The sequence below is a fragment of the Eumetopias jubatus genome, unplaced genomic scaffold, assembly GCF_037043125.1.
Source record: "Eumetopias jubatus isolate StellerSeaLion01/CBP00866 unplaced genomic scaffold, mEumJub1_p1.0 scaffold_14, whole genome shotgun sequence".
Taxonomy (NCBI): domain Eukaryota; kingdom Metazoa; phylum Chordata; class Mammalia; order Carnivora; family Otariidae; genus Eumetopias; species Eumetopias jubatus.
In genome coordinates, this window is record NW_028274820.1 from 94,770,126 (window position 1) to 94,790,934 (window position 20,809).

Sequence of the window (20,809 nt, forward strand, 5' to 3'; positions counted from 1 at the left end):
AAAAAGAACAGACTAGAAGAGAGTGTGCTGCATTCTGTTCCAGTCGTAAATAATGATCTGTGGGCCTGTGTGTGGTATACACGTTGGGTCTGAACGTGCACGGCATTGCTCATTAGGGCCTGCAGTAAAAAGGGTCTGAAGTCAATGATTTGGACCAAAGAACTGGAGGCTGGAGGCAGATAGACAGTAATGGTTCAGTTGGAATTCTGGTATGTTCCATGTTTTCCTGGGATGTTGGCTTTCATTCCCAAGCGACTAGAGGGACCTTAAAAGAGACGGTGAGAAAGAATTCCCTGAAGGAAGCCTCGTGTATGAAACCTGTCTCTTTGGACAGCACGTTTGTTGGAAGCTCCCGAATGTGTCTTGGAGGAAGAGTGGCTCCTGGGTGGGCCTCGGCGGTGGGAGCGGTCATGCGGGGCCCACTTCACAGCTGGCTCTGAAGCTTTTCACTTCTGTCCGCTTACTAGCAGGGAATAAAAATGCAGTGCTCACGCTGAAGAGTTCTTTCACATTTTCAGAGTTGTGGTTTAAGCACTTTTGACCCCAGGGAGGTTATAGAATCACAGAATTTTAGACCTGGAGTCACCTTAGAGATGGAGTTCATCTTCTTTTGAATCTTTTTTTTTTTTTTTTTTTTGGTAAGCCTCACACCCAACGTGGGGCTTGGACTCACGACGCTGAGATCAAGAACCGCATGCTCTACCGACTGAACTGGCCAGGCGCCCCTTCTTTTGCATTTTAAGAGCTAAAGGGACCGAGGCCAAGGCTGACCTCTGCATTCAGGGTGGGCAGTGAAGCGCGTGGAGGAGGGGAAGACATACAGAGCGGGGAATGGAGGCACAAAGAGACACAGTGAGAAGGCTTTGTGGTTTCCTCAGTCACTGCAGTAGAAAAATAAATGTGTTTAAGGTTTTTTTTTTTCCAACTCAAAGAAAAGGCCTTCTGCCCTTTTGCTTTCTTGCGGCCTCATCCCTGGACTGAGAACGTGTAATGAGTTGCTGGCTTCTCTCTGCCGCTAGAGCATCCTGTGGCTCCTAGGGGAAGCCTAAGGGGCCCTGCAGTGCCGGGGACCCCCCACACCCCCCCAACGTTCAGCTGCAGAGCGTGAACCAGCTGGATGAGGAAGGCAGTTGGAATGGGTCAGGAAAAATGATAAGCAACGCCAGCTCTAGCCAGATACATACAGTGGGTGAATAAATGTTCCGGAGAGAAAGATCAAATTCATCCATGCCACTGGAACGCCCAGAACTAAAGGACAGCTGAATTCAATTTTGACGGGGACCAATGACGACAACTCAGCCAGGTACCCTGCTCGCCACGGAGGTAGGTGCGGGCCCCTGCTATCTCTAACAAGGGTTTTTTGGTTGCTTGTTTTTAAATCATCTGATGTGCTGTTGCAGCAGGAGCCAAATGTTCCCCCACCTGGCTGTCATTAGCACCTCGCTGGCAGGCGCATATGGAGCGCAGGGTGCTCAGGACAACAGGTGGGCAGTGTTTGAGGAGTGGCTCATTCATTCCTCTTGCTCACCAGCCCACATCAGTATGCTGGGAGAAAAAAAAAACCAACAACTTCTCTCTCTTGAAACACTAGAAGGAAAGGTCGAATTCTGCAGAGTGCAGTTAGTGACAACTTTGTCCCCAAAATAAATGGTAGCGGAGAGAGGAATTATTTTGAGTATAGCTCATGTTTTTCTAGGTCTCTGCTGCAAGTGCTAATGAAATTTTATTCCCAGGCACATGAAGGCTAGAGGAGCCTTCCACGGGGGGTGGAGGGGTGGGCACTGCTAGGATGGGTGGTGTCTTAGGAATATGGAAAGAACAGGGTTTGGTTTGGGCAACAATGAGGATGACTTTTCAAGTAAGCTTGCCATACAGCCTTCCTGAGCATCTGCTGGTTGGAGGAGAGGCAGTGTTTCGGAGGAAGTCCTAGGAAGACAGCCCTCGCAGCTGGCTCTTGTTACCGTGGGGGTGGAGGAAAGCACACCAGCCTTCAGCTGTGATCGATTTGTACAAAAGCAGAGGAGGGAGGTGATGCCCACGTGGGAGGCTGACTGGGCCACAGGGCTTCAAGATGAGCACAGGGGAGAGGGTCCCAGAATGCTTTGCTGTTTGGCGGTACTTTGTGAGGGTTGAAGCATTAGTCTGGAGAAATCAGGATGCACTTGTGCGTAATCAAGTTCTCCTGGAGAAGACACTTTGGTTCTGGTTGCTACCAAGCCCCTGTCACCATATGTGGGGTTACTATGCTCAGCAACCTTCCAACTCATCTAGGAACCAGTAAGAACTGAACACAGAGGCTTCTCTAAAATGCTACCAGAACAGTAAACAATGAGTTTCCTGAGTTAGACAGACTCCCCAGGAATTTGAAGAATGATCCTATCAGCATCCGTTAGTATCCCAAGCAAAGTATCTCTCCTAGTGTATCATTCCCAGGAACATGAGCGAAAGGCAAACTTCAGTCTGGGCTGGTACCTGGAGGGACCTAGAGGGAGGTGGGTGCCACCATGCCCTGGCTGCCATATTTCCATGACTGTACTTTCAAACCTGGAAGTAACATGTTGCCAAATTAAAAAAAAAAAAAAATTAGGCGGGGCCTCAAGAAAACTGGCTTTGCTACTCCCTGTATGATCTTAGGTGAAAGCCTTGAACTTCCTTATCTGTAGAGTAAGTCAAGTGGACTAGATAATTTCTAACTTCCTTCCAGCTTTAATGTTTCCAAACTATAAATCTATGTGCGCGAGAGAAAACCAGGTGCTGGAAATAGCTGGAAAGTGAAAAGAACCACGGCTTGTCATCGGGAGATAATCCTAGGGCTCATTAGTGGAGACAGGACAGAAGAGCTGGGGTGACATCGCATGGGACAAACTAATAGAACAAAGTAGTGGAGAGGTTTTGAGTCCCTGCAGTAAGCGCCACATGAAGGTGGCAACACAAATAAGCACGGCCTGAGAGCATCTGACCCCTGATGGATGAACCGGAATAAGTCTTCAGCCCAAGATTTTGCTAGTGATGGGTTTGACGTAGAAGACAATTTTGGTCATGCTAGTCTCCAAATCTTGCTCCAAATGTTATGTTCTTGGTGTTCATATGCAAAAACAGGTAGTTGATACTTAATATTTCATCAGACTGATGCCATTATGTTACTAAAGTTGTATTTTTCATAGGCTTTTGCTGAATGAAATTTATGTACCTCTAAGACTGGCAGCCACTCTGGGGACCTCTGAAGTAGTATTCTGAATGCCAGATCACCAAGGTGGCAGCTACTGATCCTGCAGGTGGGCCTCGGGCAAGCTCATCTGCCCAGAGAGGGCACGCTCACAAACCCTACCTTCTTCTGAGATGGCAAACATTGCCGAGTATAACCGATTCTAGACAGGACAGGGGGGTCCCCATTTGGGCTTACAGAAACTGATAAAAAAAAAACAACCAAAAGGAGAACACAAAAGGACGAAGGTGCATAGCTACTTAGGAACCGATCTGTGCAGTTACTCATGGGCAAAGCCAAGGTGCAAACACCAGTATTTACCAAGATTTGACCACCTTGGGGTGCCTTGGTGGCTCAGTCAGTTAAGCGTCTGCCTTCGGCTCAAGTCATAATCCCAGGGTCCTGGGATCAAGCCCCGCTTTGGGCTCCCTGCTCAGTGGGGAGTCTGCTTCTCCCTCTCCCTCTGCTGGTAGAGTGTGTGTGTGTGTGTGTGTGTGTGTGTGTGTGTGTGTGTGTGTCAAATAAATGAATAAATAAATCTTAAAAAAAAAAAAGATTTGACCACCTAATCCTAAGTAGGCATTTGGCTTTATAGTCTTCCAGTACCCCAAAAGGATAAAAAGGAAATTTCTCAAATATTAAAAACTTTGTCCCATCTAAAACTTTTGAACAAATCTGTTTATGTGCAACTCTGATTTTATGGTTCAGCTGGGTCTGTAGATTAGTTAAAATGTTGGGAATTGAAATTAATAAACTAAAAAACAAATGTTTATCATTGGGGAAATGAAGAAAGGGGTATAAGAAAATATTTATTTGGGTTGCTACGACAACAGAACAAGCCATCACAACAACATTCTCTCTTTTCCATCTGTCAAACTTGGGCTTGACAGAGCCTTAAGAAACACTCAGTGTCCACCCTGAAGATGAAATGGAGCAAAAATATTATTCTAAATTTGATAGATTTTTGGCTCGACTTAAAACTCTTTTATAACTCATTCAGTATTTGCCACAAGTCCCGGCTACTTCCTGTTGCAGTGGGTAGACTCACTAGCAGTGAAGAGTAAGTACATTGTGTGTGTGTGTGTGTGTGTGTGTGTGTGTGTGTGTGTGTATGGTGGGGGGATGGCAGCATGAGTACAGGCCGAATTCAGGCTAACGTCCACCCCGAGATGCCATGCGGCCACTCACTGAGCTCGTGGCGTGTCCTGCTCTCTTGTGCTGTTCTGAGGTCTCACAAAGATTGGGGGGAATCAGAAGAATGAGGAGGCTTGCTTCCACTTCTAGCTGAACAGGGCCGGAAATGGGACCACATGTGGCGTGTGGAGTACTGTGCCCAGTGGTGATGAGGATGAAAGACCCCACGGGAGCTTATGCTGAAGGCTCTCCTCATAGACTTTCCCAGGTCAGACGATTTGCAGCCAGCCACTGTCCTCAAAGCCCTAGTTTGTCAGGGCCTGGCCAAAGAACTCTTCAGCTCCTATGGCTCTTTGTCCATAAATCAGGCAGCATTAGGTGGAGGCAGATTCCTCCTGGGGGGATACCCAGTAAGCAGAGCAGGCCCGAGAAGGGAAGATGGGTTCTAGCTTTTTCACTGAGCAACTTCACACACAGGATGTTCTTTGGTGGATTTTCTGTGTTTTAATCATTAGCTATCTTTCTTCCTTCCTTCCTTCCTTCCTTCTTTCCTTCCTTCCCTCCTCCGTCTCTCCCTCCCTCCCTCCCTCCTTCTCTTTCTTTTTTTTCTTAAGATTTTATTTTTAAGTAATCTCTACACCAATGTGGGATTCAAACTTACAACCCTAAGATCAAGAGTTGCAGGCTCCACTGACTGAGTCAGCCAGGAGCCCCAGGAGCCCCAGCTGTGTCACCTTCTTACAGGTGAGCCAGACTTCCCTGCACTGGCTCAGTTGGCCTGTTAGGGAAGGGGTCACAACGGAGGGTCAGAGAGACCTGACACCGAGGTCTCCAGAAGTAGACAGTGTAAGCTGCAAAAGAGGTGCAGAGACGCCCCAACTTCTGAGCACAGTCTAGAGCAGAGGCCTAGGCATCCTGGAGAGGACCCACAACACGATGTGTATTTAACTCTAACCCAAGAACGTTAAGAAGGGCATTAAATGAGCATACACAGTTACTTGGGCTTCACACAGCTCTGAAGTGTCAGGGATTGGAATCGCTCTAAGAAGGCCGCAGTAGCTACCCAGGTGATTTCTACTGAATCAGATGAAGCCGGGAGAGGAGTGAGCCTATGGAGCTCAGGGAGAGGTGGGGTGTTGGGGCTGACTTTCCCTCAGCAGCATGTTCATAGAATCACATAGCATTTGAGCCGGAGGGGTCCTGCAGGCATTAGATAGTCCTCTCCCCCACTGCACAGCTGGGCACATAAAGTGGTCATCCCCTGGGACACTCTGGCAAGCACAGAGACGCCTGAGGAGGTGGGGTCAGGTTTAGGACCCTTAGCAGGTTCTGGGCCAGGATCAAAGGGAAGGCAAGGCATGAAGGAGCACGGTTCCAGGAGGTCCCAAGCACTCTGGCCTGTGGAGTGAGAGAATTTCAGAGCGAGGAGAGACTGTGGGGTTGCCTGGTCCCACTCGCCTCACTGGGCCCCAGCTGAAGGCCATAGGGAGGGAGGGCTTGGGGAGAAAAGCACAGAAGTCTTAGCTTCTTCAGTACACAATTCTAGCCTGATGCCAAGCACACAGGGGGTCTCAACGGTGTGTTTTAAAAAAGACTTTCCTTATATATTTCTGTAGATGGGGTCACAGACGCTGCCCTTACCCCCACCAGACCACATGGCGTGCTCCTCCTCCTCCCTTCTCATTTTCTCTGGAGCCAGGCTGCCTGCGTCCCAGCCCTCCCACTAACCACTGGCTTGCTTGAGCAAAGTGACTTAACCTCTGTGTGCTTCTTAGTTGCCTAATAATAGAAGCTATCTGACTGAGTTGTCAGGAGCCTGAAAGAGTACAGGTCAACCCCTTCCAAGAGCCGGGCCCAGAGGCGACATTCCAGTGTTCTTTGTGGTGGCGGTGTTGTTCCTGTCATCAGGCTTGCTCATGCTGCGATTCCTTCTTTTCCGGCCTCAGCTCTATGGGCCTTTATTTATTTATTTTTCCATCCCTTCAGGTCTGCCTGGAACGGGCATCGGACGGAAAGATAATTTATGGGGCAAGAGAGAGAATACTTCGAGGCATTTGTAACAGGAAAAGCACGGGCTGGCTGCCTTTGGGGACGACATGACGTGGGGGCTGTCACAAGTCGCAGTGATGAGGGGCCTGGGTGCAGATGAGCCCTGGTTTCATAAATGAGGAGGCCCAGGGCCCACAGCTGAGGATGCTCAGGCTTCCTCCCTCCTCCGGGGAGCACCCCCGGGCCCTGCATCCTGTGTGATGAGAGACAGATGTGCAAGTCTGAAAGCTCTAAAGGGTCTATAAAGGTAATTAAGGTGTTTTAGACACACACACACACACACACACACACACTCACACTCACACAGTGGTTAACTGCACCATGGCCTGGCTCTGGACCCTGTCCCTGCAGCAGCCATAGCTGGCATTTTACCCCCTCTGCCCTCTCATGGCGGTTTGCTGTTCGAAGGGACTCCGTCTCTAAGGGCAGAACACCAGGCATCATGGAAAGTGGGGCGAGGAGAGACACTCTGAAGTCCCCTCCAATCCGACCACATCGGCGACCTGTCCCCGCAGTAAAGCTGAGCAGGAGGGGAGGAGCTGGGAGAAGCAAACCAGATGCAACCACGGGGCAGGGTCCATTCTCAGGGATGGAGTCCCTTCACTTTCCTTTGTCTCTTGTTAGAGCGGCTCTGGGGGAGGGGCTTCAGTCTGTCAATCCAGAAATCTGTCCAGGCTGGAGGGAGAGGTGGGCAAGTCCCCTCCAGACATCTTCGTCAAAGCATTTCCAGGGGTCTTCGTACCCTAAGCCTGACTCATCCCCTCTGCTGTCCTTCAGGGATGCATCTGTCTCTGACCCTTTCTATTCCCACCCTCTCTCTCATAGTACCTCTCTCTCTCTCATGTTCTCCTTTGTTGGGGAGGGAAGCCTGGGGAGGGCATGCTCCTCTCCAGCCATGCCCGTCTTCCCAGACATTTTCTCAGGTGGCACCTTCCTGAGCCTACCATCTTCAACCTGGCAGGAAGCTCCTGAAGGGGCTGCTTGACCCCATCTCCAGTCTGGGTGGGCAGCAGGTTTACTGGGCTGGCCTTCACTTCTTGCCTCGGCCTTCCTGAGAGCCATCACTTTCCCCTCCCCCACGGTGGAGCCTGAGAATTCTACTTCCGGGGACAGAGCGGGGCTTCCAGAGAAGACAGACAGCTACTCGATAAAACCGGACCCTGGTCACTGAAGGGTTATTACTCATCTTTTGCTTCCAGAGCCCCAACCTTAGAATTCTCCCGCCTGAATTCCCCAGTGCCCAGTGAGCTCAGAGAGCTGCCCACTCCCCGCACCAGCTGCAGGCTGAGAGCCGGCCTGCTTCCTGCGCGGACCCCAGGGCACGGGGAGTGCAAGAAGCATGACAGTTAACAGTGAAGAGCTCGCTAAAAACCCGGGGCGGGGGGCGAAGGCTGGGAATAGCTAAGTGGCTGCTGTCCAAAGAGGAGCATCACCAAGATGACCAGATGGGCTGCAGTGGGAGGAGAGGACTGGATTCCATTTCCTTCCACGTTCCTGATGAGCTCCACATTCATTCCTTCTGTCCTTTCCGTTCTTCTTCCTCCCTTTTGTTTTCCAGATTTGGGAGTCCTCTTTCCTCTCCAAGCCGCAGTTCTTTGATTTGTGTGTTTTTGGCATTTCTTCTTTCTGGCTGGACTCCTCGGTTGGCCTCATCTGCTTTCCCTGGTTGGCTGGCCCATCTCAGCCCTTCCTGGAGGGGCGGTCACCACCGGTGCTGCTGTGCCCTCAGTTCCGAAGCAGAGAAGGCTCTGATTCAGTGTTCTGAAGTGATGAAAATGCCAGGAATTCTTTTTTTTTTTTTTTTTTTAATCCAAAATTCACTCAAATCCCTATCTGCGTCTCCTCTGGCTCTTCTTTGATTTGTGACTTGGGCTTTGCAAATCACTGAACATGTCCCTTAGGACACGGGGGGGGCATCCTACCATGCAGTGAGCAGGTGTGGGTGATTCTGTGTCATTTACCCACCGTGCGGATCCATCTGTGTTTATCATGGCCGGGCAGGCCTCTGTGAACCTTGGCCCCTTGCCCCCACTCCGCTTTCCTCTGTCTGCTTAGCTGCGGTGAACCGCTTTACAAGTTCAGGAAGGTGACACGCTCGGCCCACTGTCTCCTTGCCTTTGTCTACAGAGCGATAGCTCCTTTAGCCTGGAATGTGCTCTCTACCTGCTCTGAGTCTCAGGACTCAGCCAGAACTGGCCTCCCCTGAGCGTGAGTGCCCTCCTTGGTGTCCAGAACATGCTGCTCCGATAAGCCTTGATGGCACGGTCCCAGGGGCTCTGCTCACGCCTCCGTGCCCCGCCCTGCCTGGACTGAAAACCGTGAGTACAGCTCTGAGCTTTTACCCTTGTGCCTTTAGCCCACAGCAGAGTGCCCAGCACCCCGCAGAATGAGGAAAGGTAGGCTGAATATCAGGTAAGTAGCACAGAGAAGCGCAGGCTCACGTTGTTTTACAGAACCAGTGTGCCTTATAAACCTCCCAGCCTCGCGGCCCACTGGTCTGCACTCTTCCCTCAGAGGTGCTTCCTCTGCAGTCCTGGGCAGTCATCTGCCTCCCCCACTCCAACTCCAGACAGTCCTCCGACTGTCATTCAGACACTTTAGTAGAAATGGCCAAGGCGGGTACCTGAGCTTGTCTGCGATGAAGATGATCCTTCTTTCCAGAAGCAGGGAGGCAAACACACAGAGCAGGTGGCGGACGCTGAGAGACGAGAAGAGAGACTCAAAGTCTACGTGCTCGAGCCGGGAGTCCAGTGGGCGGCACAGTTCAATTACCTGCCGGGGAACAGAGCAGCCATGAGGAGGTCCTCAGCAGGGGTGAGCCATTTGCAGAGGAAGAGGGAAAAAAAACGAGGAAGGCAAAAGTGACCGGTAAAAGAAAGATCCTAGGACACTGAGGGAGTAGCTACACTTGGTACGAACTCTGTCTCACAGTTGAGTGTGAGGAACGTTCAGATGGAGGTGGGGACACTGGATGGCAGAATCAATGGCCTGTGGCCCCAAATGCTTGGAGGCTCTGCCTGACAGTGACATGTCTGGACCATGCCCCTCCCCGGGAGTTCCATGACTGTTGATGTCCTAACACTTAAGAGTCCCACAGGAAAGTGTCTCTGCCTCACGAGGGAATATCACCTGCTGGAATGGAGTCACAGGCTCATGCAGAAGGACCAACAGATCCAAGCAGCACTTTCCAGACTCACCTCCTCTGGAAGGCATTTCTCAATAAACCCAACCCCATACCAATCCCTTCCTTACGATGTGTCTTACAGCTTGTATGCTTAGTGGGCACATCTTCTCATTCTGTACTCATTGAAATGTTCCCAAATTCATCTCAAGTCACTGCTCATGTGTGTTTTTCCCTTTAAATAGCTGACTCCTTCACAGTGAGCAGAGACTAGTGTTTTACTCTGAGCATGGCACCTGCCCAGTGCTGCCCCCATAGTGGGGCTCACTAATGTTAACATCCTTATGGTCAAGCCACCTGCATCTGGTATAGGATAGTACAGGGTTCTCCAGCAACACGGAGAATGCTTCCCTCTGTTCTGGGAAATTGAGTTGTTCCAGAATACCCTAGACCTATCCTTACCCCTCATCTGTATCCAGAGGTGACCTGCTTTTTCAAGAGCTTTTGGAACTAGAGACTCAAGGCTGAATGGAATCTGCCTAGTGATATCCACAGAGCCATATGAAGGGAATGGGAAGGATGAAAATAAAGTCCTGCATTAAATTCCAACCCAGCCAAGGAAAGGGACATACCTCAAAGTCCTAGACAGGTGAATAAAAAGTAGTATGTAAGCTTGTCTTCCCTGAAAATAATCTGTTTTACATTATGAAGTTACAGAGGTGATGGAGACCAAAAATGTAAATAGGTTTAAATACAATCTATGAGTGTAATTGGCTAGTAAGAGAAGCTAAGGATGTTCGATGCAGTTCCCTCACCTGTAAGGCCAGTGTCATACAAAGAAACACCATGTGCTGCCATGGCACAGAGCTGGGGGTTGCCCTCTGGGACTAAATCCCAGAATGGAGGGACAGGGTGGATTAGGGTGGATTTTATGATGCCTGATGTCACATTCAGTGATGTAACAGACCACTGAAAGCCAGCCCTTTGGTCTGGGCCATTCTCTCCTCTGGGAGACAATAGGAATCTGATGACTTACCTCAGTTCCCGATCCTGGCAAGAAGTTCTTGACAACAATGGTTTTGCCCAGTGCTGGGAAAGGGGCTTCCATGACACTCCTCATGAGGGGCTGTACCAGGGCAGGAGAAATGCCTCGCCGTTTTTCCACCTCATCCAAGATCTGCAAGGGTCACAAAAGCAGCTTAGCTATCCTGAAGTCAGGGCGCGAAGATATCACTCTGTTTTTGATGAAATGGGCCTGCCACCGCGACTAAAGAATTATGGGGAAGCCCTGCTGTCCTTATCAGGCCAAACTTAAAGTGTTTTCATCCCATATGTTATTGCCTCAAATCTCCTCTCTATGTACCCACTCCTTTGCCATGTGCCTTTGCAGTTCTTCTCACTAAAGTGGTGAAGTTCCTTGATCCCCTTGACTTTGGGTTTGGCCATGTAACTTACTGGCCTAATACATGCATTCTCACTGGGAGCAATATTGCCCCCAAGGGGATAAAAATTGATTCTTGGGGGCAATGCTGAAAAAAACTTAGATATTATAATGGTTTGTAGCCCTTTAAAAGCCCACAGTACCTAAAAAGATCTACAGCGTATCTGTGGAGTTAAAATATCTCTGAGGCTAGCCATTATGGAAGTGCAAACCAAAACCACAAGATACCACTTCACACCCATTAGGATGGCTATAACCAAAAGATAGACAACAGCAAGTGTTGGTGAGGAAGTGGAGAAACTGGAACCCTCATGCACTGCTGGTGGGATTGTAAACTAGTGAAGCCCCTTTGCTAAGCCGTCTGGCAGTACCTTAAAAGGTTAAAGAGAGTGCTTCCATATGACTTAGCAATTACACTTCTGGATATTTACCAACAGAAATGAAAACATGTTCACACAAAAACTAGTACATTGGGGCGCCTGGGTGGCACAGTCAGTTAGGCGTCTGACTCTTGATTTCAGCTCAGGTCATGATCTCAGGGTTGTGAAATCAAGCCCCATGTCGGCGAGCTCACAATCAGCAGAGTATGCTTGAGATTCTCTCTACCTCTCCCTCTGCCCCACCCCCGCGTGCTCTCTCTCTCTCTCTCTAAGATAAATAAATAAATCTTTAAAAAAAACAAAAACAAGAACTAGTGTATTAATGTTCATAGCAGAATTATTCATAATATATCAAAAAGGGGAAGTAACCTAAATGTCCATCAACTGATGAATGGATAAACAAAATGTGATGTTCCATTATATGCCATTATCAGCCATAAAAAGGAATGAGATATTGATTCATGCTACAACATGGATGAACCTTGAAAAGATTAGGCTAAGTCAAAGACACCAGTCACAGAAGGCCACTTATTGTATGATTCCACTTGGATAAAATGTCCAGAACAGGCAAATCCATAGAGACTGAAAGCAGATTGGTCGTTACTAGGGTTGGAAAGTGACTGCTCGTGGCTACAGGTGTTGCTGGCTGGGGTGATAAAAATGTCCTATAAATGTGGTGATCATTATGTAACTGTGTGGATATGCTTTAAAAGCCACTGAATCCTAGATTTTAAATGGGCACATTTTATGTTTTACAAACTGTATCTCAATAAAACTGTTACTTTATTTTATTTTTTTTTAAGATTTTATTTATTTATTTGACACAGAGACACAGCGAGAGAGGGAACACAAGCAGGGGGAGTGGGAGAGGGAGAAGCAGGCTTCCCGCTGAGCAGGGAACCCGATGCAGGGCTCGATCCCAGGACCCTGGGATCATGACCTGAGCTGAAGGCAGACACTTAACAACTGAGCCACCCAGGTGCCCCATCAATAAAACTGTTATTTTAAAAAAATCTAAATGCAAGACCCTCCATAATCTCGTTGTGGACCAAAGAGTTTAAATAAAAATACCATTTATATTAATACACATGTAGCCATTGAACCCTTGAAATATGGCTAGTCTGAATTGAGGTGTGTTGTAAATGTAAAATCCTCAGTAGAGTTCAGAATACAAAATTAAGGATGTAAAATATCAATGACCATATGGATTATATGTTGAAAAAATAATATTTTGGATATGTGGGTTAAATGAAATTTATTATTAAAATTAAAAAGATTCTATATATGGTAATTCTTCAAAAAATTAAACATAGAATTACCATAGGATCCAGTAATTCCACACTTATGGGTACATAGCCCAAAGATTTGAAAGCAGGGACTCAGATATCTGAATGGCCATGTTCATAGCAGCATAATTCACAATAACTAAAGTGTGGAAACAACACAAATGTCCATCTACTGATAAACAGATAAAGAAAATGTGATATATACAAATAATAGACTGTTATTCAGCTTTAAAAAGGAAATTATGACATATGCTCCAATATTGATGAACCTTGAGGACACATGCTAAGTGAATATAAGTCAGTTACAAAAGGATAAATATATGATTCCATTTACATGAGATCCTGCAGTGATCAGATTCATAGAGACAGAAAGTAGTATGGTGGCTGCCAGGGCTAGGGAAAGAAGGGAATGGGGAGTTAGTGTTTAATGGTTGCAGAGTTTTGGTTCAGAGATATCAAAAAATTCTGGAGATGGATGATGGTGACAGTTATATACAATGTGAATGAACATAATGCTAATCAACTGTACACTTAAAAATGGCGAAAATAGGGGCATCTGGCTGGCTTAGTCGGTAGAGCATGCAACTCTTGATCTCAGGGTTGTGAGTTTGAGCCCCATGTTGGGTGTAGAGATTACTTAAAAATAAAATCTTTAAAAAATGGCTAAAATAGTAACTTTTATGTTATGTTTATTTTAGCATGTTAAAAAATAACATGACAAAAAATTAAAAAGAATCTTTTGGGGGTGGGGAGGCAATTCAGGGAAGAAAATCTTAAAAGGCTGGTTAGGGGGTAATAAAGAAAGGATGAGGAACACTGAAGCAGAAGTGACAGTGCACCAGTTCGAAGCCTGGGCCTTAGGAGGCCTGTCTTACGTGTTTCTGCTTGCCCTCTTGGGCCTCTGCCTCAGCCACAAGAACTGCACACCTGGGCCAGCTCCCTGTCTAAGCAGGATGACAGACATGTGGTCTAGGCCCAACCCCAGACTGGCAGCCGACAGCAGAGATCGGGCAGCCTGGGTCAGCCAACTCCCAGCCTACCCCCGACGCACGAGTGAGCCCAGTGGAGAAGAGCTGAGCTGAGCCCAGCTGCTCCGTGCGTCTATAAGAATAAATGACTGGTGCTTTAAGCCACTGTGTTGTTTGTTGTTTGTTACTCAGCATGACTGAAGTGATACTTAATGGTATACTTTTCTTCAGAGATTTTGAGAGCTGTTCTTGAACAGGATTCCCCTTCCTTCCTTCCTTCCTTCTTTCCTTCCGTCTTTCCTTCGTTTTTTGTTTTTGTTTTTCAACGTGGGGCTTGAACTCACAACCCGGATTCCTTTCTCTGTACAACAGGACAATTTGTCATTTTAGTCATCCTCGTCCCTCACCTGGAAATAGCTCGAGTTTTAGAGATCAGTTTGCCAAAGCTCTGTTTCTGGTTCTATCCAGCATATTTACTGTTTGGTCTTTGGCATGGCATCACATCACACTCCCACAATATCCCTAGTCACAAAAATGCTACGAAAACACAGAACTGTGCATCACACACTGTGTTAGTATGTTGACTTGCTTGTCATCCCCCGTCCATGACAAAACAATGGAGCTCACGTGAATTCCAAAGGCACCACTGGAATGGTTAACTTCCACTGGGCTAACAGCTGGGCTAACCCAGCTGTTTTACTTCTACCTTCTGTAGCATTCTCACAATGGCAAAGACTACGACACAGCCTTATTTCCACATTTAAACAACCCCTTGGGAGAGACCTATGTGAGCAGTAATGCATAACTGTCCTAGAGCCTTTAAGTGACCAACTTCCGTGTAAAGGGCTTACCACCCCAGTGGAGGGAAGGCAGGAACGCAGATACATCAATACCGTTCTTTATTTCTAACACACTTGCCCAGAAGTATAAGTTCTACCAAGGCAAGAGGTTACGCTAGATCAGTATAGGTCAGGCTTCCTCTGAGGGTAAGTGGAAGGTGGCCAGGAGGCAAACATGGTTCGGAACGCTTTTAGGAAGTGCTGTTTGCCATCCGTGGACAGTAGACATAGGACTTCAATTCTCTGAAAGAAAGCTCAGAAAGAAATGCTCAAGAAGGATTTAAAATCACTTTATGGATTAGATACTCATGTCTGGTTAATGTAGGAAATGAATGTTGGATTATACCTAATTTTTGAGATTATCATCATACACAATAGCAATTAGCTCCTCTCTACCCACCCAGAATAGTGGGGTGGGTGAGCCAATTCAGTTTGGCAATTCCTAGGTCTTGATACACTGGCTCCTCTTCCCAAAAAGAGGACCAGACTGTATTAAGATTTTGATCCATTTAGAGCACTACTACAATAATAAATATCTCACACACACCACACATATATACATAGATACTTATACATCCATCCATCCAAGTGGCCTCTTTGTCATGCAAAAGCGAATATGACAAAAGACAATGCTTAGAAGTAAGAAAGTAAAACACAAGGAATATTCTGGGAAGATCCTCTGCCCCTTCCATTCTCTGCAATTCCTTTGCCTCCTCCCCGACCCTGTCTCCCTGGGCCCTGACCTTCACTGGCTCTCCCTGCAGGTACTAATGGTAAGAGAACAGAGGAGGTGATGGGGGAGGAAGTGGGAAGGAAACTATGTGGGGATATGATTACAAAAGCACCAGGAGTCCCGGTGTTTCCTGTGTCTTCCCGGGCTCTGCCTTGCCTTCCCTTCCTCCCTCCTCTGAGGCCTCACCTTTGAAAAGAGACTGAAGCATCCCAGGCGGCTCACGATGCAGTAAACTTCAGGGAGACGCTTCCCTTTGCCACCAGGCTTTTGGTGTGAAACAAGGAAATCGTGAGTGTTACCATCTCAAAGTAGAGAACCCAAACATTTTTAAGTGCCTATCATGCGGCAGATGTGTTTCCCCACTGCAGCTTTTGAAAACCCGTCAGGTAAGTAGTTACCAATACCCCATTTTATAGGTGGGAAGCACTTCTGGTCACACGGCATATATACTTATAGTCTCCTGAAGGGACCAAATCAAGGGTGTCATGCTCACAGTAGGTGCTCAGTATGGCCTATGGAACCATAAAGTAAGGAGGCTTAGCTTGTTTACCCAAATCACTGTGGTCCCTCTTAAGGAGTTACCTTGAAACCAAATGTTGTTTATTATAATGGTAATTCCAAACCAGAAATCATTTCTGAACATCCTTTTTGGAACGTGCCTTTTAAACTAATTTTCCAACCAAAATGAAAATCAATTTCAATATGTCAAAGTAATTTCATCACCAAAACTTATTATCCACTTCACTTTTTAAATTGTTATCTATGCTTTTTATTCACTAATTAATTCAACAAATATTTATTGAATACCTACTATGTGCTGTGCATTATCCTGACTCTAAATTATATCAACTTATTTCAAAGATTCAAATACACTGAGTGGAAAATGATTTGCTCCTATTAAAGATTTTCAAAAGAATGGGTCTCAAAAAGACAAACTCTAAAATGGGTTAGCATGATCATTTCATTGGAATACAATCCTCACTTCTAAAGGTGATTGTTCTGAAGAACACATTCTTGAATGATCTGTAGCATGAACAACAGAACTACCCTTCTTTGGCCCTTAGCAACCGTTATGAATGTGTGCGCTATAAGCTCTCCGGGTCTGTTTAGCATGTTTTATTAGAAAGAACATTTGGTTTAAGGACAGAAAGGTCTTTTATTTGGCAGGGAAAATAATGGAGGAAGTATTTTCTTTCTAAGGGAGATGGAGCTCTTGTTCCTTTCTACCACTAAGATTTCGATGAACCCCCAAATCTTCCATGTTTTTAACTCCACTGATGAACCTGTCACACTTCCTGCCTCTTCTCTCATGGCACACGGTGAAGCCCCAGGACCCAGTGCTGCGCGGGGCTGCCCAGAGCGCTGGCAGACCAACAGAAGACTGTACTAACCAGCAGTCTTCGGCAGTAACCAAACCGTCTGCTCCCATCTTCTCCAGTTAAGACAAATGAGAAGGTTTCACTGCATTTGGGGAAACAAAAGTACATTACATAGCAAAACAAAACAAAAGACACCTGGCAGAGAGCAATCGGGGGACATTCCGGAGGGGGCTGTCAAAAAGGGCGGCTCCCTGTCTTGCCTGTCCATCTCTGTGCGAGGACTCTGTGCGCCTGTAGTTTTGGGGTCGGTGTCAGGGAGAAGGAGACCTAAAGTGTCACTGCAACCTGAGAGGATGAGGTCCCATAGCGCTCTATCATCTGACCGCCCCGTTGTCCAAAGAACGGCAGTCACTTACAGAGCATCGATTGTGACTACGGCCCTCCGTGAGCTCCAGGGTGAGATGGCATCCGCTGTTCTAGGGATGTGACTCAGTGAAGGAGCAGCCGAAGAGGGGGACAGTTCTGTGTCCCTCTTGAAACTGCCCCTGGGGTGACCCTCCCTGAGAACTGTCTCTTCAGAGCCCCCCGAGGCTCAGACTGCCCTGAGAGACTGCTGGGCCAACTTTGAGGAACATGGTGTGCCTCAAACACAGGCTATGCAGCCCTCTGAGTTTGGTCAATTGCTGAAACATCTGATAAAAAAAAATACTGGTACATAACAACACGGTTAAAGCAGAAACGTAAAGCTATCACAATCTGAGTTGACAGCTAGATGGGCTGCTATTAAATGATTCCAGAGCACGGACAAGGAAGGGTGACAGACAATGTTCCTCTAGTTCCTCCTAGACGAAGAATTACTTTTGCCCTTCACAGAGGCTTATGAACCAAACATATGCCCAGATTGAGTGGGAGGCTGGGAATCTGCATATTTAGTCAGGTGGTTCTTATCTTCAGGGAAGTTTTAAAACACGGGTGGGGAAAGTCTCTAGCCTGGGGCCCATCAGGATCGCTGGCAGTGAGACCGAATTATGGCGTCTGTCCTCTCTGACCCCTCCCTGGTTCTTGCCGAGCCTTTGGGGGTGGGGAAGGGAAATGCCTGCACATACCTGGTAAACTGCTGGACAGGAGTCCAGTCCTTGGCATCAGGGAAACAGAACTGAGGGATAGCCTTCAGCTGGTCCTCAGACTCTCTCATGAACTTGAAAGACCTTTCCAACTGCAGCGAGAAGGGTGAGAGAAGGTTGGGGAATAAACCCCAGCTTGGGAGAGAAAGGCAGACCCTTGGCAAGACCACATCTTCCACCTGCCCACAGCTGAGACCGCCACCTTAACCTAGGGAGGGTCTGCAGCTCAGTCTGCCGGGGCGTTTTTTTCCCAGGGTACTGTCAACTCTAGTCTTATGGGAGAAGTCAGGAGAAAACAAAATAGTGTGTTTTAGAGAAATATTCTTGCTGTCTAACATTCTGGAATATAACTGTTTTATTTATTTTATTTTTTGGACTATATTTGATTTTTTATTATTTTTTAAAAGATTTTATTTACTTATTTGACAGAGAGAGAGAGAGAGCGTGAGAGAGCACAGCAGGGGGAGCGGCAGAGAGAGAGGGAGAAGCAGGCTCCCCCCACTGAACAGGGAGCCCGACACGGGACTCAAGCCCAGGATTCTGGGCTCTGACCTGAGCTGAAGGCAGACGCTTAACCGACTGAGCCACCCAGGTGCCCCTGGACTATAACTATTTTAATCAATAAGGAAAAAGTGTCAAAGCAATCCCCTCCAAATAGGAGACTGAATCTGCAAGGCAGAGCCTTGAATCTGGTCTTCCAACCTCTGGGCCCCTGAAAGCTGCCCTTCCTCGATCCAGGCAAAGACATTTTGTAACACTTCTTAGTGAATACATCCAGTTAAATTACATTATACAGTAAACTTCAATGACATTAATGTCCTTGTCCTTGAATGTCAGAACTGAAAGGAAATGAGACATCATCCAGTGTCACATTCTTATTTTAGAGATAAGGAAATAGCCCTGACATGTTAAGTGATATGTCCATGGTCACATAATTAGTGTGGAATCTAGCTAGGGATGGTTTTTCTTGTTTTGTTTTGTTTTTTAACTTTTACTGAGAGAGAGATTGCGGTGGGGAGGAGCAGAGGGAGAGGGACAAGAAGACTCTGCACTGAGTGTGTAGCTTGAAGGGGGGTTGATCCCACGACCCTGAGATCATGACCCGACCTAAAATCAAGAGTTGGATGCTCAAATGACTGAGCCACGCAGGTGCCCCTCTAGCTAGGAATCTTAATCTTTAGTCTCTCTCTTTCTCTGACTTATTTGACATCATAGGCTGAAGGAATAACCTCGTGTTAAAAAAACAGAACAGGGGCGCCTGGGTGGCTCAGGTGGTTAAGCGTCTGCCGTCGGCTCAGGTCATGATCCCGGAGTCCGAGGATTGAGCCCCACATTGGGCTTCCTGTTCAGCAGGGACTCTGCTTCTCCCTTTTCCTCTATTCCTCCCCGGCTCATGCTTGCTCTCTCAATCTCTCTCTCTCTCGCTCTTCTTTCTCAAATAAATACATAAAATCTTTAATGTCTGATTAAAAATTGTATTAAAGCCATGTGTTTACTTATTTGTGTATGAACAGGAGTCTGTGCTTTGCACCCCATTCTGCGGATCTGCTGAACAATAATGTGCGTGCAGTTGACAACACTGTTCTATATACTTGGAAATGTTGGGAGGGTGAATTTTATGTTGTGTGTGTGTGTGTGTGTGTGTGTGTGTGTGTGTGTGTGTGTGTGTGTGTGTGTGTGTGTGTGTGTGTGTATTTTTTAAAGATTTTATTTATTTACTTGACAGAGAGAGATACAGTGAGAGAGGGAACACAAGCAGGGGGAGTGGGAGAGGGAGAAGCAGACTCCCCTCTGAGCAGGGAGCCCGATGTGGGGCTCAATCCCAGGACCCTGGGATCATGACATGAACTGAAGGCAGATGCTTAATGACTGAGCCACCCAGGTGCCCCTATGTTGTATATCTTTGTGCCATGTTAAAAATGAAGCACGATAGGTTCAAGTTTAGGAAACAAAAAGGAATAATCAGTAATTAGCATATTTGTTTATAAATTTGTACTTCTAAAGTGTTGGGAAGAATGGCTGGCTTCTGTTGTTGTTATTGACACGTTTATACTTGTTAACTTTTCTTTATAAAGAGTTAAAGAAAAACATTATGCTCAAGTTACCTTCAGTAATTTGATGTACCAAATATTTGGAGTCTTCATTTCTGAAGTTAGAAAACTGTAATGTCTAACCTAAATTCTTTCTGTAACATTTTCCATCAATTTCTTATTTTGTCTCTCAGAGCTTGCCATTGACCTCCACCTCAAACCAGCTTTGCAGACAGCTTCTGAAGTCTGCAGACCACCAACACTGTTAAATGCTTCCCCGAGGATCCAGAAGCCTTCCCCAGGACACCAAATGTCAGAGAGGGGAGGTCTCTAAAGAGAGTATCCAAAGGAATACAGCACTGGGCTGATTTATTTTCAATTTTAAAACCTACTTCTCTTATGTTTTCCCTTAGGCTACAGCAAATAAAATTAAAGCTGCTATTAATATTAATGGTTGAGGGCGCCTGGGTGGCTCAGTTGGTTAAGCAACTGCCTTCGGCTCAGGTCATGATCCTGGAGTCCCGGGATCGAGTCCCACATCGGGCTCCCTGCTCAGCAGGGAGTCTGCTTCTCTCTCTGACCCTCCCCCCTCTCATGTGCTCTCTCTCTCTCTCATTCTTGCTCTCTCAAATAAATAAATAAAATCTTTAAAAAAAATATTAATGGTTGAGACAACTATCAATGAATGAAACACAGCCACCATTTATAGACTTAAAGTCAATTAGTAACTGTCTTTTGGTTTTCCTCCTTCAGAATCAGTAGTCACTGTCTCTTTTCTATATAATGATACTCTTTTCCCTCCATGACCCAGAAGATTCCAGCTGGTCCTGGAGCAGTTTTTAGCTCAGACTGTTGCCAAAGCAATAATTTTGACTATCCTTGGACAGTCTCACAGAGAAGCAAATACCAGCTGGGTGTAGTTGTTGGAAGGGGTCATTAATCACCACAGAGGGAAGGGCCATCAACTATAAAGAATACAAAAGGAAAGAACAGGGACATTTCTCCACAGTGGAAACCATTAGAGAACTGCAGAGTAGGCCTTGTAGGGAGGCAAGTTCTAGCACTTTTTGACACGGCCCATCCATTTGGATATACCCGCCCTCAGATCATATGCACAACACACACAAATACATATGAACACACACGTGCCTATACATGCTGTCATCAACATAGGCGTTAT

General features: G+C 46.7%; 1 protein-coding gene and 1 long non-coding RNA gene across 3 annotated transcripts in view; one reads left to right on the plus strand and one right to left on the minus strand.

The window, feature by feature from the left end:
- Positions 1–20,809, minus strand: part of DENND2A (DENN domain containing 2A) — a 72,249-nt gene that overhangs the window by 13,297 nt on the left and 38,143 nt on the right. The window contains exons 9-13 of the mRNA XM_028106179.2: positions 17,582–17,691; positions 16,548–16,617; positions 15,343–15,420; positions 10,546–10,686; positions 9,012–9,160 (exon numbers count right to left, since the gene is read on the minus strand). Of these exons, the coding sequence (XP_027961980.1) occupies positions 9,012–9,160; positions 10,546–10,686; positions 15,343–15,420; positions 16,548–16,617; positions 17,582–17,691 (548 nt within the window). The remainder of the gene's footprint in view (positions 1–9,011; positions 9,161–10,545; positions 10,687–15,342; positions 15,421–16,547; positions 16,618–17,581; positions 17,692–20,809) is intronic.
- Positions 1,127–20,245, plus strand: LOC114211585 (uncharacterized). 2 transcript variants are annotated; one of them, XR_015766737.1, is made up of 4 exons: positions 1,127–1,323; positions 8,516–8,706; positions 9,050–9,202; positions 19,824–20,245. It is a non-coding gene; the product is annotated as an uncharacterized LOC114211585 (long non-coding RNA). The 2 variants fall into 2 exon arrangements; XR_003609797.2 differs by lacking the exon at positions 9,050–9,202.